The 18,331-nt window shown below is 34.3% G+C and overlaps 1 protein-coding gene and 1 long non-coding RNA gene across 10 annotated transcripts in view; one reads left to right on the forward strand and one right to left on the reverse strand.

Annotated features, from left to right (window-relative positions):
• CTDSPL2 (CTD small phosphatase like 2) overlaps positions 1 to 8,072 on the forward strand; it is a 93,587-nt gene extending 85,515 nt beyond the window's left edge. For all 5 annotated transcript variants that reach the window (XM_077127742.1, XM_077127740.1, XM_077127738.1 and 2 more), the window contains 5 exons: positions 420 to 482; positions 586 to 665; positions 3,724 to 3,850; positions 5,221 to 5,316; positions 6,012 to 8,072. In XM_077127742.1, coding sequence (XP_076983857.1) covers positions 420 to 482; positions 586 to 665; positions 3,724 to 3,850; positions 5,221 to 5,316; positions 6,012 to 6,077 — 432 coding nt within the window. In that variant the 3' untranslated portion in view covers positions 6,078 to 8,072. The remainder of the gene's footprint in view (positions 1 to 419; positions 483 to 585; positions 666 to 3,723; positions 3,851 to 5,220; positions 5,317 to 6,011) is intronic.
• LOC143656045 (uncharacterized) overlaps positions 1 to 18,331 on the reverse strand; it is a 56,309-nt gene that overhangs the window by 36,427 nt on the left and 1,551 nt on the right. For all 5 annotated transcript variants that reach the window (XR_013162373.1, XR_013162374.1, XR_013162376.1 and 2 more), the window contains exon 2: positions 3,245 to 9,385. This is a non-coding gene — a long non-coding RNA (uncharacterized LOC143656045). The remainder of the gene's footprint in view (positions 1 to 3,244; positions 9,386 to 18,331) is intronic.

Genomic DNA, 18,331 nt, shown 5'->3' on the forward strand with positions numbered 1-18,331 from the left:
AATTATTGAGGAAGGTCATTGAGACAGGTCAGCTAGAGATGGACACACAGCCTGCCTAATAATTGGATGGATGCTACCTGGCTGGAAGATGGAGCTGATTGGTGGATCAAAATCTCAGAGGGAAACCTTCCATTTTTAGATAAATGTATATTAAAATTACATTCCAATGAAGTACAGTTGTATTGTACATTGCTTTTTAACTATTAAAAGTAAATGATCCCAGTGATTATTACTTTACTAAAAGATTGTTCTAAGTGATATATATAAAATGTTTCATTTGAGAGATCATTTAGTAAACTTTTCTATTACATTAAAATATGAACTTCTTAATTATATATCCAAGTTAGAGCCCACCATATCTTATGACTGATTTCTATTTTTATATTTATTTGTTGAAACCTATCTTTGTATTTCTTCAGGTTTATGTGAGATTAAGACCATTCTTCAGAGAATTCCTGGAACGAATGTCTCAGATGTATGAGGTAAAAAGCTTAAGCTAATTACAAATACATTTTTATTTTATTCAATAGAGTGCCCATATTTAGATCATGTATAATGATTACTTCTTTTCCCCTGAATTTGCAGATCATTCTTTTTACTGCTTCTAAGAAAGTGTATGCAGACAAGTTACTGAACATACTAGACCCTAAAAAGCAACTGGTCAGGTAAATTTAATTAAGAAATAGTAGAAATGTCTGTCACAGTGATCTGTGAAATGATTACGATTCTATTTAATTTTAATGGCCATTTTAGACTGGCTTCATACACAGATTTGTTGTACTAAATGGTGAAAATAAATGCATTTTTTAAGCCCCCAAACTCTTTAAGAGATTCTTAATAACATAACTCCAGACAGATGTTTTTTAAAGAATTCAAAAATCAAATATATTTATTCACTGTGACATTGGTATCCTTCATTTCTTTTGGGGTTGGGGGAGACTGGGGTATGTGGAATTTTTCATTTGTGTGCATGATGTTTTCACCCCATTATGTCTCTGAGACAATGCATGTCACATCACTTTTTTAATGGCTGTTGAGAAATAAAGTTAATTTTAACAGAAAGGATCATTTTGAACTCTTGCTTTTTTCAAGAGCAAATTTGTCCTTTATGGAAAGTAAATGTTACCTGAATAGTAATTAGAAATTAAAATTGGTTTAGTCACTCAGGTTATCCTGAGTATGCCCTGAGCCAGCTGATGCAGTGTGTTCCTGGTTAGGTGGGAGTGCCTTTTATGGTTCTAAAAGTTTCTATGTTCGTTCCATTAATTTCTGTTAATTGAAATGAGAAGTTAACATTGCTGTAGCAACCTTGCTGAATCCTTAAAGATGTAAGAATGATCTTTAAGGTTTTGATCAGAGCTGAGAGAGATGCCCCAAGAGGCACATAAAAGCTTTAATAGTTATTAATTTTCTTGAATATTTTCTCCCATCTTAGTGGGATATCCTAAACTTTTTACTGTTAAAAGTACCTTTATTATTGAATGATTGCTACACTGAAAAGCTTTTCCTAATGTCCACTTTAAGAAGGTTTTCCCTTCTAAATAGAATTGCGGTATCTTTTTAAATTTTTATCTAAATGATCAAAATTTGTCCTTGTACTTAGTTTCCATTGTATCATCTATATAAGCTGCAGACACATGAGAAATTTTTTTCTATTTATAATTATGTATTGCAATTTACACCGTTTTCACCTAACTTTAATAAACTTATGCAAATGACTTTGCTTTGATGATTTCATTCTTTCTCCTTTCTGAAGATTTCTATTCAGAACCTCCAATATTCCAGGAAACAGTCGTGAGCAATACAAAGTTCTTCCCTCTTAGAACTTTGGTTTTACCAGGAGACAAAGTCATATTTGTCATATTTTTATCATATTTTAATGTCTCTCATAAATTTAGTGCTCCTCTTTTAAACAATTCTTATGAAGTCTATACATTTGGGATTTAAATTTGTTTTATCTTGCTGTAATTTGAAAAACTTATTGAACAGTGGATTAAATTTGTTAGAATGCTCTAGGGAATTATCCATGTTGGAGACAAGGCAGACTCTCCCCCAAATTCCTGTGATCTCTGAATCCACTGAGTCCAAATACAAATTTTTTGACATAGAAATCTGCTACTAAGTGACTGACAAGTACTTTATTACTAAAATTGTAAAAGCATGCTATTGATTCTCAAATTTCTGAATAACTAGAGGGTTTTTCATATAATTTAATGAAAATAATCATAGTATCCACATACATTAACTTGGCTCCTATTTCAATGAGTTTGCTATTATTGGGGAAGAGGTATCAACTGTGACTTATGTGTAGATGCTGTACTTGTCTCCCCAATTTTCTCATCTCTAAATGTTTATATAAAAAAAAGTATGGGAGGTTATTTAGGCCCCAACAGAACTTCAATTATTTAGTCTTGTCTTATTTTTTTCAAAATGAGATCGTCTTTAAACCTCCTAGAAGCAGAAGACTACGTAAAAGCATTCCTTATAGTTAAAATAAGGAGAAGGATATCTGCTTATGCTACTTTTTATTTCTTGATAAAATTCTTCTTCTTTGCCATAACACCTGTCACTATTTTTATTTTTTTAAGATTAGGGGTTTTTTTGTAGAGCTATGGCAAATTTTGAGGATAAAGAATGCTCTTTATATAAGAAAAAATACAGGTAGATCCTAGTGCCTGAAAAAATGCTTAATGGGGTTAAGATACAATGAAGCTAAACTACCAGTTGTTATAATATATAGAATGGAGTATTTCAAGGTAAAAAATATCAATATGTCTAACTGTATAAGTCATTAAATAAAAGGAAATTATATAATCTATAATAATAAACATATCTATTGTAAAGCTTTTAATAGCTTTTTAAAATAGCATTTTTCTATATGACATTGATGAAATATCGGTTTACATTTAATAGTACTTGACTCTGAATTCATCATTTCACTCAGTTCCTGCTTTTTTCAAATCTGTATACACACACACACACATACACACACAAAATTAAAATAAATAAGGATACTAGGGAAAAGTTGAGATGATGGACTATTTTGGCCTCAGCACTTTTTCTCAAAAACCATAAGGGAAATTAAAAAAAAAAATTATTTAAATACCAACACAGAAACAATCCTTTTTATATTTTCTATTCTGGCATGTACAGGGATAGGGAGGCTGTATAGTCTACGGTTAGAGCAAAGGACTAGGAACCGGGAGGATCCTGGGTTCCAATTCGGGGCTAACCACTGACTTACTGTGTGACCTTGGGCAAGTCACTTGACCTCCTTGTGCCTCAGTCATCCATCTGGAAAATTGGTTAAAAAGCAGGACCTCGCTGACAACTAGATGCTGCATCTGAGCTGAGCTTTCCTGGGTAAATAAATTACACAAATAATTTACAGAGTTTTTAATTCCTCTTTATAATTTAATATAACATTTTGGTATAAACTGAAGTTCTTAAAGGTATGGTAACATTTGGTTGTAAGGTTTAAAAAATTGGTGAGAATTTTTAGTAAAAGTGTAGCCCAAAGCTTAGGTCCATATTTGTCTTTGAATTTCCTTAGTGAGAGAAAGTAAGTCTTAACCTATAAAGCCTGTGGTGTGTGTGTATGTGTGTATGTTTCAGTATGTACTGTAGTTTTCAGAGATTTTTTTTCTTTTTTTTTTCTTTTCTCTCTCTCTCTTTTTTTTTTTTTTTTTTTTTTAGTTAATTTGTTTTTATTTTTATGTTTAGGCACCGGCTTTTCCGTGAACATTGTGTTTGTGTACAAGGAAACTATATAAAAGACTTAAATATCCTTGGAAGAGATCTTTCAAAAACTATAATAATTGATAACTCACCACAAGCCTTTGCATATCAGGTAGGAAGAGGGTTGCTAAATAAACTCAGAAGAAAATACAATGAGGATAAATGCTACCAAACTGAGTATGATGGGAGAACATAATTTTCATTGGTAGAATTTCTCTGTTCAGTGTTGTCTTTAGAATTAAAGAACTATTAAAGTATTCATTAGAAATGCCAAACTGGTATATTCCTTGTAGGAAGTTGACTTTTATGTAAAGTGCAACATAAATGAAGAAAAATCTAAGGAATTCCTTAAATCTGAATAAAAAGGAATGATAATGGTATACTTCATTCAGTAGCATTCTAATCTGTTAGTTGATCAGTAATTTAATTATAAACATGTTTGAGAATTATAAATAGCTTAACCATGCTGTTTGGGTCTGTTTGGTTTTACATTTTGAAATATTTTCTTAAACAGACCATTTTGTCTATATATTTGTACCCTTTGTCAATGTTTCTTTGAAATATATCTACAACTAGATATGATTCAACTTTGCAAGATATATTATAAATATGTTCACCATGATATGTTTGGGATTTCCTTCAAAATAAATCAGTGCAGAATGGGGGGTGGTGGTGAGTGGGTTAAGATACACAGACTGGCCCTTAACATCTGTTTCAAAATGTCTGTAATAAAAATTTTTTTAAATAAAATGCATATGGTATTGAAATGTGTTCAGTTTAGGTTATTACTTTTATTTGCTTGCATTTTGAACTGTTTTTAGGATTTCTTCTCGGTTCCTACATAAAATCATTTCAGTTAGTTCTGTAGATTTCTTCCATCTCAAACACAAGATTTGACCTAAATGTTACAAAGATATTTTATCTTAGAGATTGTTTGCTATAAAAGAAATACAGTATACATTATTTTATTTAGATTTCTCTACACTGAAATACTATTGAGTCACTTTGTTAATTTCTTACTGTTTGAAGTTACCATGCTAGTTGTTGGGAATTTAAAAAGAAGTGAATGGGACGTGGTTCTTGTATAAAGTATAGGCTTTCCGACAGTCTGATTTGTCCTGTTAGTTTGGCAGTACCCCTTCATTCATGGTGCCTAGAGTTGTACTAATAATAACTGTTTCTTGAATGAATAAAAGAATGTTTTATTTATGTTAATAGTTCTTGCAAAACTGTTTTTAATGGAACTTTCTTGTTTAGTTTTATATACAGAGAAGAAATTGCACTGAAAAAAAGTAGTCATCAGTTTATTCTTTTAACATCTGTCTTTTACACTATTGGGTTGTCAAATATGGCAGACAGGAACTCTAGTTGTGTTCCTTTCCCAAGGAACTTAAACATCAGTGTTTACTTAAATGTTGTTTCTTTTTTAGGTTTTTCTAAACTGTAAATAAAGATGTTTTAATTACTTATTTATCATTTTAGCTTTCTAATGGAATCCCTATAGAAAGCTGGTTTATGGATAAAAATGACAATGAACTCCTGAAATTAATTCCATTTTTGGAGAAGCTTGTAGAACTGGTAAGTATATACTATCATTTATCTTTTTCTCTTGTTTTTTTGTTAGTTCTACTATCTTGAAAGAAATCTCCTTTTGAATTGTTTTATGTATACTGACTTTTTAAGTCACCTGTCGTGGGAGATTAGGGCAAAAGTTGAAAAGATTACAAGCATTTTTTACCTTATAAATTACACTAAAACTTTGCTTATTGATATTTAAAAATTCATAGCTTGACTGTTTCTACTTTAGCATTTTAGTGGGCTTTCTCCTGTAAGTCACTAACCATTTGTTTTAGAAATTGCATAAAATTGTTTTCACTTTGCTTTTACTGCCCCATGTCTAGAATAATTGCTTATGCTACTGATACTTTGTTCTAGGTTTTTTCCTCCATATTCATTAATCAGTCAATTTTCAGACTAATATATAAAGTAGAATTCCAGTGGCTTAACCTTTTTTTTACCTTTTGTATGTGGCCTCTTAAGGCTGATCTGTTCTTACCAAATTAAAACTTTAATGAAAGTTTTTAAAACCCTAAATTTAATTCTAGACTAACTGCATAGTCTATGTAGTGGCCTTTATGTTTAGCAAACAAAACAAGTTGTAAAATAAAAATAATGGTATATTTTCTCTGCAAAGTAAGATTGATTGTTATCTTACAAGGATTATATCTTTAAAATCATGTGGCTTTTAAAAACATTCTCTGTTTTCCACACAGAATGAAGATGTCCGACCTCACATCAGAGACAGATTTCGCTTGCATGATTTGCTGCCCCCAGATTAAATACAAAGACTTATCAAATCACTGAAGGGGGAAAGAATGCAGGACCCTTTGGACTAAGACAAAAACATTGCCATTACTGTTGAAATTTTGCATTTTTGTACCCCGTCTTGCTTTTCTTATCTTTGGTGCCCAATAATAATCAAGGGTTACAGAAAGAGACATTATCTATCTCAGATTGAATACATACAGTAGGTAGGCTAAAACAGAAGAGTCTTTAGAACTAGTGCAACTCCAGTGAAATTTTTTTATGTACAGGACATCAGTTTATAAAGAATTCTGTTTCTGCCACCAGCAGTTTGACCTGTATTTCATACAGGATTTTATGATAATAACAGAGATGAAAATGGACTTTAATTTTCTCTCTGTTTGGTGCTCTAAGTGGGTTTGTAGCCACTTTTCTGTTACTTTAAGATTCTCATTTCAACAGGAATGGCCAGTACAAGTTGTTTTATTTTTCCTGTTAAGGTTTATAACCTTTTTACATTTTTGACCTGTATTAGATTAGAATTTCATTATGCATTCCTTTTAGTTGAGGCGCTTCATAGTTTTCTGGAAATAGTACATTTTTAGTTTTTTATTATACATTTGAATGGCCGTTTTCCTGCTTTGTCTGCCTGCATATTGTATATTTGTTTAAAAATATTCTCTACTTTTAGTCCATGTAAGTTTCATTTAGAAAGACATGCATTTATATTTTGTTTCTGTAATATTCTCCTGTAGGTGAAATATTTTCAAAAATCAAGAGACTGGGTAAATAACATATGAATGACTAATATTCAAAAGATGTTTAAACCATTGTGATGGCATGTATTCCAAATGGTAATATCTTGCAGTGGCACACAGATTTAATGGATAAAGGTATACCTCAGACTTCACTGTGCTCACCAATCTTTGAGGAGAATGAGTTTGGTCACCTGATGGGCTTGATTTGGTTACTGCTGCCTTTGGTTTTCTCCAGGAATGAAGTATTTAGCACAGTGACTCAGTATTTTTAGTTATTTTGCATGGGCTGGTAGTACCTCTGTTATGCTCTTAGTTACAATCAATTTAAAACTCTGTGTAACAGTCTTGGTACCTAACAGTAGCTATGCATAATCCTGTGGCACAGTACACTCCAAGCCACCAATGCAGTTAATATGCTCTCATAGTGGTTTTCTATGCTATATGAAAATAGTCTTCAAGCCTTGGTTTTCTCTAATGCAGCTTACCGTAAGAGGTGGATATTTTTATAGTGGTGTGTAATCTCCTTTTCCGGAGGCTTTTTATGGAAGGTAGAATTTGTAAAAGTTAGTATGCTTTGCCTCTCAACTGCATTAACATGCCACAGGCTCAGACTGTTTTTGTGTAAAGGATGTCAAAGAACGGCACTTTTTCTAAAGAGAAGTTTGATATTTTGTATGCTTGTTAAGAAAGTACAGTATTGGAAATTAAAGGTGGACAACTGATAATTGAGGAGTATGTCAGTTAATTTTTTATGTATATTACCTGTTTACTTGTACAACTTTATTGTACAAATTACATGCAGCTTCATTTTCAAATGAGTCCTTAAAATAAGGAAATCTTTTTAGGAAACATTTAATTTTTGTATTTTTTATTTTAAAGGCATGAGTTATGTCAATTTTCAGTGTATTAATGAAGATTTTAACTTTTCATCAGGTTGAGTGTTTTCTTACTATATTATCTGTTGTGTATGTAGTTAGCATTTGTGTCACTGAACTGTTTAAAAAATTAGCATGTAGAGCAAGCCTGTTTTGTGGAAAATCATTATTCATTAAAAAAATAATCATGGCAGATTTTCTGCAAAAAAAAAAGAAAAAGCATTTGAAATTCAGAGATTTTTTATTTAAAGAAAGGTATTTTGCTTGCAGGAAAAATACTACAGATTCATTTTAATGAGAATCTTTGAAATGTATTTATCTTTAGGGCATCTGGGCATCTTTATGCTGTTTGTCTTCTGTCTTTCTTGAAATAAAATGTACATTATCATTACCTTTACATATGCTCTTGCTCAAAATTGTGAACCTAGTTAATTTCTCCCTGTTCTCTTTCTTTTTATGCGCAAACAGCAAAATCCAAAACCTATACAAGATCTGAACTTTCAGTGTGCACTGTAATTGCTGAAAGTCTTTTTTTTTTTTAATTAAGAGAAATATAAGCATTTATACTATGGTGCCTATAGGTACTTTAGTAATAGACACCTACTTTTAAGTTAGTCATCTTTTATTAATGGTAAAGTTGTTTCAGTCCCATGCTAGGAGAGTACTTTTAAGTCAACCAATAAATGAATCAAGCATAAGTTTCTGTAAAGAAAAAAACTAAGGGAAATTTTATATGGCCCAGGAAAATTTCTTGAGGACTTTTTTTCCTTTAATACTTGATATGAGTCATTCTAAATTTTTTGTTACAAAAATACAAATTTTTAAAAATAATTTGAAAAGAGAAATACCCAGTTTCCATCTATCTTAATGTTTTATTTTCCTATTATTCCTTCTTTATCTGTTGGTACATGCTATCTTAAACACTTCCATTTAGTTAAATGGAGGTGTATATTTTATGAAATGAGATGTGCCCAGCCCTTCAGCTCACACAGGAAACATGAACTCTTTAAAACTGACTGTAGTATACACAGGAGAGATGGATGACAGCCTGTCGAAATGCAGCAAAAGTGACCCATATATACATTACAATTCTGAGTACATAAAAAATTGTGATATTTCTAGTGATATCTGACTTTTAAGACATTCTTTTAAATATTTGTATCATTAACTGTTAGAGAGGATGCTTTAATCAGTTGTGTTTTTTTAATGCCATGTAAGAAATGTAGCCCTAATCACATTTTTATCACCATATTTCTCCTTGGGTCCTAAAAGAGAGTTGATGATTCGTAACTATAAATTGTTTCATATTAGCTAGTATGTATATTTATTTACCTGATGGCTTTATCTGTTTCCCAAAATTTGTTTGGGATTTGTTGAAAGCATTGTAACTTCTATAAACAAACTATTTTCTTGTAAATGTCAGTGAAATGAATGTGTACATTGTTTTTTTTTATTTTTTTAAGGGTTAAACATAGAAAATTTTTTTAAAGTTATCTTTAGCCAATGACTTTTTCAGCTAGATATTACTTTCATTCAACCTTTTACAGAAGTTCATTTTTCATTATTTTGTTCAGTCAACTTGCCTGAAAAACAGAGACTTCATCTCATCAATGAAGAAAGCATTTCATTATTCCTACAAATCTTTCCAGCGAGCACAGAATTCTTCATAAGGACCAGATCTCTTCCACCTCTTATGTCAATCACATAAAGCTGAAATGTAAAGGACACTGAAACTTCATTTAATTGTACTAATATATGGTGTTATATACTACATCATTAAGCTAGTTAAGGTTTTCTGACCTTACTACTATTTGTCTTCCTAGGTATTTATTTGTTATCTCTTTTAATCTTGTGTATCTAAATTAACTTAGTTAATAGTTACCCACCGAATAACTATGCCAAGCAACTAGAAAAGAATGTTTATTTTATTTCCCCTTATAGGGGAAGAGTGGACTGGGAACAAAAATGTATGGGCCAAGAGGCCTTAGGTTGTCATTCATTCACTTTATTCCTCTCATGAGCTATATTTGAGTATAGTATTTTTTCACTGCTGATGTACTTGATTATGTAATTAGTTTTCATGTCTTCCCCTGAGCTGAAAGCCTGCCAGGAAAATGTATTTTGAGATTTCAAACTAAGAACCACAAAACTCAGTATCTCATATTTAAATGCTACTTGAATTATTGGAATCCAAATCTCACTAACTAGGATACATCTTCATAGAATGTTTCTCTGTATCTTGAATTGAATTTACTTGCCCAGAGGCAAGAGTTCTGGGGATATGTGTTTTGAGATGTTTTTAAGAAGGGGATAAGAGAGCAACAACTTTACACTAGTTAGTTTAGGTGTATGATTTTATTATTGGTATTTTACATCAGTGGCTCCTAAATTGGACTGTTCATTAGAATTACTGTGAGGAGCTTTTAAAATACAGATTACTGAATCCTACTCCCTAAAAAAAAATGTTTCATTGGGTATAGAGTGGAGCCTGGAGTCCTGTTTTTTTTTTTGTTTGTTTTGTTTTGTTTTAAAGTCTCAAGGTGATTTCTGACAGCCAGGTCTAGGAAATCACTGTTTTAAATAATGTGACCGTGATTTGAGAGTAGGCAACAAAATAAAAGTTTACCGGACGTCTCTTTGTAGTATAGATTTTTTCTTTTTTTTTTTTTTAAACTGGGACCAGATTTCACAGAACCTATTCAAGATACATGGAGGAATAATAAAGAAGATTGAGGCTACTGCTCATTAGCATTTTTGTCTCTCCTACTTTTTAAGAGTTTGCATTTCTAGCACTTGGAATAGCTGATCATATACACAGTTGAAGGACATGTCCCTGAATGAGACCATTATATATAGTAACTGTAAAATATTTCACTATTTTTTTATTTTATAAATCTTTGTAGAAATAAGCAATTAAATACTACTTTCATCTTTTGAAATGGGATTTTTTCAAGGCAGTGTCCTTTTGGCATTAAGGTAGGGGGTAATTAATATTCTCTCTGCCTGTTTCCACATAAATCAATATAAAGTCATGGACATTTAAAAATCTCAATTTAATTTCTACTTATTTACTATGCAGTATAGCCGTGAACAAGTAATGTAGATTTAGTTTTCTCATCTTCAAATGCCCTGATCACCCTACCTCACAGGGTTGTTGTGAGGATAAATAAAACTTTTATGGAAGCAACTTTCTTTGGTGGTATTTTATCAGCCATTGGAAACAATGCAACCTCTAACAACATTTCTACAGTGCTTTTTGTTTACATGTGTACAATTTTCTTTTTTACATTACTGTTTGATGTCTTCTTCAGGGTAAACCTATAAGGATGAAGTGTAGATACATTTAAGGAAACTGAGGTTCACTGTGACCCAAAACTACACAGCTATTTAAATTATTGAATTGTACCCAAGTAATTATAACATGGCATTCTTGTATAACTATACAAATACAAAGTTTTCTTAAGTTTATAAAATCAATTTAGCCAATAAAATGTTCTTACGAAATGTAAGCATTATAGAAACTTGGTGCAGAAATTTTTGGTATAAACTACGCTTCAGATAACAATCCAACTTTTACACTAGAAGGAATTTCAGCTTTTTTCAGCTTCTAACTGTCCCTCTTATTTTACAGGTAGGAAAATGGGTCTGGAAAAGTGTCTTCCCAAGATCACAGAATTAGAGCTGAGACTAAAATCTAGGTCTCTTAATTAACATTACTTAAATGTTTTTATTTCTAATTATTTTAGAATAGAAAGCATTCTTGATTTCTGTAACTGAACAGAATGAAATGAAACCTGAGATCAACCTGAATAAAGGATTGGTTCTGAAAAGCAGTCAAGTAAAGAAAGCAAGAACAAACCAGACTAGGGTGAGCTAAAATGAGCAATTTATACTTGCTATAATTGGTTAAGTAATTTGAACTGCGATATCTGCAAAATAGTGCTCTGGTGGTTCCACTCCATTCTATGATGAGATTTTTAGTGACCATATTTTAACTAAGCTCCCAAGGAATGTGAGACACAAGCTTGCAAGTCACAGTAGGCCTTTAGAAATAAATGACTGTACTTCAGGAGAATAGTTGGTTTGTAGCACAGTTAATGAAAGGACCATGAGGTCAGAATCAAGACTTGAATTCTAGTCCCAACTCTGCCACTTACTAGACAAGGTAGATCTCTATGGGCCTCAATTTGTTTATGTGTAAAACAAGTACACTAAGATCTAGCTTTCAGAATTACAAAAATCAAATGAAACATGACAAAAGATGTTATAAATTGTAAACAGATAACCAGAATGGAGTTATTAAAGCAACTAGTTCTCTGGAGGAGGGTGCATGAGAGAGATGGGAAAAACTACACAGTATTGTGCATTAAAATGTGAAGGTAGGAGACGATATGGCAAAGTTACCCTTGACTGTAGAGAACATGTGAAATATTTGGGGGGTTAAGGAAGAAATATGTAACAATGAAACTGAATTGTTGAATGGCTTGAGAAGTCAAGTAAGATGTCAAGGCAGTAGGTTTGTATAAAGGGTTTGCCAAATAATGCAGAAAGGCTTAAAAATAGTAATAAAAGTCTCTTAGGAGCGGGTGTTTAACATGAACTACAGTTGCAGTAGCTATAAATAACTTTACTGCCATATGGGATATATGTCATTGAAAACAGGTAGGTATAGGTAAGCCTTCCTACCGACAGTAAAAATCATTTTAAAACACTGCCTTAGTATGTTTTAGACATTATACCAAGCTATGAATGGCAGAAAAAATCAAACTGCCCTCAAACTTAAAATCTAGCAGTGTTGACTGACATTAATTATTGCTGACAAAGAGGTCATGAAGTCTGAAAATGATAAAAATAGTCTAATCTGGGAGTTGGGTTTAGGTTGCCTGGAAACGTATTTAAAATCTTGGTGGTACTGGGGTTGGGACAGATTAAGCAGGGTAGTAAATAATCAGATAAGCCTTATAAAAACCTCAGGTTGCTGTATAGGAAATGGAGTAGGTAGGAGGCCAGTTATAAGAGTTTATAAATTGATGTAACTCTCCACATAAATCATTCCTTTCTCCAAGACAACACAGTTAATGCACTGAGTGCTAGGATCACAATGGACAATTAGAGGTCAAGAGCCTAGGAGATCGAAAAATTCTGGGGAAAGAGATCCATCTGGTTTATTGAGAGCTTTGAGAGATCAGCATGGATTTGGGGGTACACTCTAAATGAAAGACATGGTCTTTCCAGTGGCCAGACAGGAATTGGGTATTCTAGGATTTTATGGCATTCTATAAAAGTCTGCAAAAATGTATGGGAGTTGAGACGGCCTATCTTTTTATGTTTTGTAAGATTTTTGGGTTAAACAGAGATGGGCTTTGTTTGTGTTTTTGTTTTAAAATAAGAAAGGCCAATTAGTTTCTGTATCATATCCTGTAGGCCAATTTTTGTTCTAATTAAATGATTCCATAATTCAGGTGTTTTATATATATTAGTTTTAACATGGCCCTATCTGCAATTAAAACCTACTCTTCAACCTTACCTTATTTCATCTTTAATGAGATTTTGAGTTTGGTGCTTAAGGCACTTCCACTTTTTTTAAAAAGAAGCCATGAGCAGCTCTGCTTCATTTATGATATTATTTACTCTCCTATAGCTTTCTTTAATAATGGAGCTCTTCTTGAGGGCAGAGGTCTTAATGTGCAACAAACATTGACCACCTCTGTGCTCACCTGCAAAATGGAAATAATACCATGAAATGTGTTTATAGATCTTCTAGAGGGTAACCTGTGAATCATAGGCTCACTTTAAGGACCAAATGAATAAAGTGCCTAGCACATACTTTTGGATACTTGTTTTCTCATTTCAAAAAGTAGCATGTACAATACTGTGAATAAATTCTCAGTTTCTACTTCAATTCTCAGTTTCTACTTCAAAAATTCATCAATTGTGCATACACATTGTTTTTCTCCATAGCACCCTCTAAATCCACACCCCATGTTCAAATGCATGTTGAAATTGAAGTTAATATCCCCAAAGCTAGAATAGTACTTGACTCATGGTACACACTCAAAAATGAATAAGCCCATGTTTTGAAATTTGGGCTTCTTTTTATAAAATCAGAAAACTGGTTTATTTACATTAGGGCTCTGCTTGGTAAGTATGGAACCAGAAGGAGTTTACTGTAAGAGAACTTTAATGGCTGATGAGAAGTGGATGCCCTCATCTCTACCAGACAGATATTTCTGCTAAAATTAGCAGGTCAGCTCACCCTTTTCTCTGGAGACTGTCAAAATTGTGGGCCTCACCTTCCCTTATTTCACCTATCTGTTAACCACTTTTTTTTTTTTAAGATACAGTCTTAAAACATCTCAGCCAAATTAATATAAATCACTATATCACCACTTCAGTAATAACAGTCTTGCTTTCCTGAGACTCCATCGTGGTGTAGTTGGTTGGATTTGGCATTTTCTTAGCCACTTATTTTCTACTTTAGGTTAGAACTACAATGCTATGGGCTTACTAGTATATCTTATAGTAAAAGGCTTCTTTCTTTGTGACTCAGATGTATTTTCTTTTGAGACTACATTTCATGAGAAGAAACGGCCTGATGGGCAAGTTTTTCTTGGGAAAGGACCCACGTCAGCATCAAAATTTATTCATGTAATCAACAAATAGTTACTGCCTACTGTGTGCTAAATACAGACTTAGGTGGACAGATCATTAGCCTCTTTAGATTTGTCTGCAATTAAATAAGACTATATTAGGATGTATTTGTTAAGATATTTAGCTGAGGCAAAGAACAAAATTTATTGGGAAGATACTGGGGTAACTCATGGTTCAAGGAAGAACTGGCTATCAGAATGCTATCAGCCACCAGCAAATTCCAAGTCCTAGGAATTTCAAGTTCCAAATTCTAAAATCCTGAGAGAATCTCAATTACCTATTTCTGCATAACAACTCACCCCAAAACTTAAGAGGTTTAGAACAATAATTTACAGGTCACAGATCTGTGGGTTGACTGGGAAATTCTTATTAGGGGTCTTCTAGTGGCACCATTCAAATGGTGGTTGGGGGTTGGGTCATCTGAAGGTCAACTGAGGCTGGATGTGCAAGATGGCTGTTTTTTTCTTTTTTGTATGTTGTATGGCAGGGGTCAGGTTTCATTCTTTTTCCATGTGAGTATCCCATTATTGTAGCACCATTTATTGAATTTTGTGTTTGGTTGGTTTTTTGTTTGTTTTTAGGAAGCACATGGGTGGGGAATTGAACCCGTGTCTCTGCCTGGCAGGCAAGAATTCTACCACTGAACAACCCTTGCACCCCTTGCCCACAAGATTGGCTTCTTTACTCACATGTCTGGCATATCAGTTGGGGTAGGTGGAATAGTCCAGAGCTGGCTATGTATTTCTCTGTACATAGCCTCTCATATGGTTTTGGCTTTCTCCTCACAGCATGGTGGTCAATGGCAACTGGCTTCCCCCAGAGTGAACAGTCCAAAAGACCCAGATGGAAAATGCAAGGCTTATGATCTTGTTATGGCCTTAGGTGTCACTTCTGCTCTATTCTACTGGTCAAAAACAAATCATAGAGCTAGCCCAGACTCAAGGAGGAGGGGACTACAATAAGGGTTTGAATCCTTGAGTCATCAGAGACTAGCTATCACAGAACTGTTGGTTCCACTGGGGACTTATATCCCAGCTAGGGGCAGATCTAAGTTTTGTCTGACTTGAAGCATATTTATCTCGGAAAGCTTTCTTGAAGAATGGAAGAGGCCTATGGTGGTATGGAGCTGTACATACCCCATTCTTAAGGAAAACACATTCTTAAGCTTAATGCATTCCTGTGGGTGTGAACCCAATGTAAATAGGAACTTTTGATGAAGTTATTCAGTTAAGATGGCCCAGCTCAATGAGGTGGGCCTTAATCCTATTACTGGAGTCCTTTATAAGCAGAATGAAAGGCAGACACAAGGAGAGAAAGCCATGAGAAGCAAGAAGCTGAAATTCAACAGAACCCGGAACAGAATGGAGAGGCCTCCATGTGTACTCCCATCTGACAGAGGAGCCAAGGACCCAGGATCCTGGAGTCAGTCCCAGAACACCAGTCTTCAGGAAGAAAGCATGGCCTTGAGGACGCCATGATTTGGATTTTCTCTTAGCCTCAAACTGTGAGCTAGTAAGTTCCCACTGTTTAAGCTGACCCACTGCACGGTATTTGCTTGAACTGAAACAGGGCCCATGTGACGAGGAGCCCTGAAACTAAAGCTTCATTAAAGTTTCACAGTTAATATACTTCTGATTCCCTCTCTAAAATCAGCTATGATATGGGAGCAGACATGGTTTGGTGGGCCCATCTACCCTTGTGTGCTGTGGCAGTTTCTAGGAAAGAAGAAATCACTGTGAGCTCCCATTACCCCAGAAGTGTCATGTTCAGTTTAAAATAATCTGATCATTTAACTAACAAGAACCCAGCTTTCCTGATCACCAAATAAGAATTTTCCAATATACCACCTTCCACAGTATTTCACTTTTTTACCAAAAACATGGTGGAACTGGAAGGATACAAAAGAAGATGTATCCTCTCACTTTTTTCCTCTGGTTGCTGCTTAAATGTTGATATTCTTCCAGGTTTATTTTTATTTTTTCTCCCCACATGACCTCTACTTTCACATGATTTCATCTACCACCACAAGCAGATGAGTCCTAATTCTATACCTGTAACCCAGACCATCTACCTCCAAGGTAAATGTCAAAAATAGACCTTTCCATTTAGATATCTCCCAAGAATGTCAAGATCTGGGTGGTCAAAACTTAATTCATTCCTGAATTCCTGATTTATGATTAGAGACACTTATAAAACATTGAGCGTTTATTATATCCCAGGCTCTTATTATGTCCCAGGAATATAGTATTAAAGAACACAGACAGGATCCTTGTGCTCCAAACAGACATCAAATAAATAAGACCATTATAAATTGTGATAGGTGCTATGACAAAAATAAACAGAGCAATGAGATATAATAACTGGGTAAAGTCCCCTTGCAAAGAAGAGCAGGGAAAATGGTTTTCCGCAAAGGAAACATTTAGGCTTTGACTTGAAGGAGAAGGAGAAGCCAACCATGCAAAGAAATGGGGAAGAGCACTGCAGACAGAAAGAACAGCAAGTACAAAGCCTCCAAATAGGAAAAGACTTAGTGTGTCCAAGTAGCAGCAAAAAGAGCCAGCGGCAATTAAGTTAATGAGAGGAAGAATACCTGAGAGCGGTTGACAGGAGGCATAGGGGTCAGACTTTGCGATGCCTATAGGCCATGGTAGGAGTTGGATTTATTCTAAAAGCAATGAGAAGCCACTAAAGGATTTCACTTGGAGGTGGGGATGGGAAAGGGCTTATCACAATCTGATTTACAGTCTATAAGTAAACTGACTAGTGGGTAGCAAATGAATTATGGAGAGGGATGAGTGGAAGAAGGAAGACCAAGTGGGCAGTTATTGTAGAACAATACAGAGATAGCTTGGATTAGGGTGGTGGCAAGAGATGGAAGGAAACAAATGAATTAAACATTAATATTGGCACAGAGTTCAGTGATGGACTGGATTTATGGGGTGAGAGAGAGAGGGAAAGAAATCAAGGATAGGTCCTAAGTTTTTCTTTGTGGTTTGTGTGTGTGTGTGTTTATTGTTATTATAATTTTTTTAATTAGAGAAGTTGTGAGTTACAAAGCAATCATGCATGGTCTTGGGCTTTTGACTTGAGTAACCAGATGGGTGTCACTACCACTCCGTTAATCTCCAAAGACACTGCTGTTTTGAAAGGATGTATGCCTTAGAAAAGCCATGTTTTAATTAAAATTCCATTTCATAAAGGTAGAATAATCCCTATTCAACACCGCATGTTTGAAACTGTAATCAGATCATCTCCCTGGAGATGTGATTTAACCAAGGGTGGTTGTTAAACTGGATTAGGTGACGACATGTCTCCACCCATTTGGGTGGGTCTTGATAAGTTTCTGGAGTCCTATAAAAGAGGAAACATTTTGGAGAATGAAAAAGATTCAGAGAGCAGTGCAGAATGACATAGCCACGAGAAGTAGTAGTCCACCAGCCAGCGACCTTTGGAGATGAAGGAAAATGTCTCCCGGGGAGCTTCGTGAAACAGGAAGCCAGGAGAAGAAGCTAGCAGATGATGCCGTGTTCACCATGTGCCCTTCCAGATGAGAGACGAACCCTGACCGTGTTCACCATGTGCCTTTCCAGATGAGAGAGAAACCCTGAACTTCACTGGCCTTCTTGAACCAAGGTATCTTTCCCTGGATGCCTTAAATTGGACATTTCTATAGACTTGTTTTAATTGGGACATTTTCTCGGCCTTGGAACTGTAAACTAGCATCTGATTGAATTCCCCTTTTTAAAAGCCAATCTGTTTCTGGTATATTGCATTCCGGAAGCTAGCAAACTAGAACAGACACCATCATCTATTTCTCCCTTCCCCTCCTTCTCCATAAATCCTGTTGATTCTAACCCCTAAATTTTTCTCAGATCAGTTCCTCCCCCTCCATCATCATTCAGGCTTACGTGCTCCTTTAATTACATTCTTAAAATATTTACTATGTATTAGGCACTGTGCCAAATGTTGGAGATAACTGTAAACTATTAATAGAGTGTGCCCTCA

Source organism: Tamandua tetradactyla, chromosome 14 (assembly GCF_023851605.1).
Source record: "Tamandua tetradactyla isolate mTamTet1 chromosome 14, mTamTet1.pri, whole genome shotgun sequence".
Classification (NCBI taxonomy): Eukaryota; Metazoa; Chordata; class Mammalia; order Pilosa; family Myrmecophagidae; genus Tamandua; species Tamandua tetradactyla.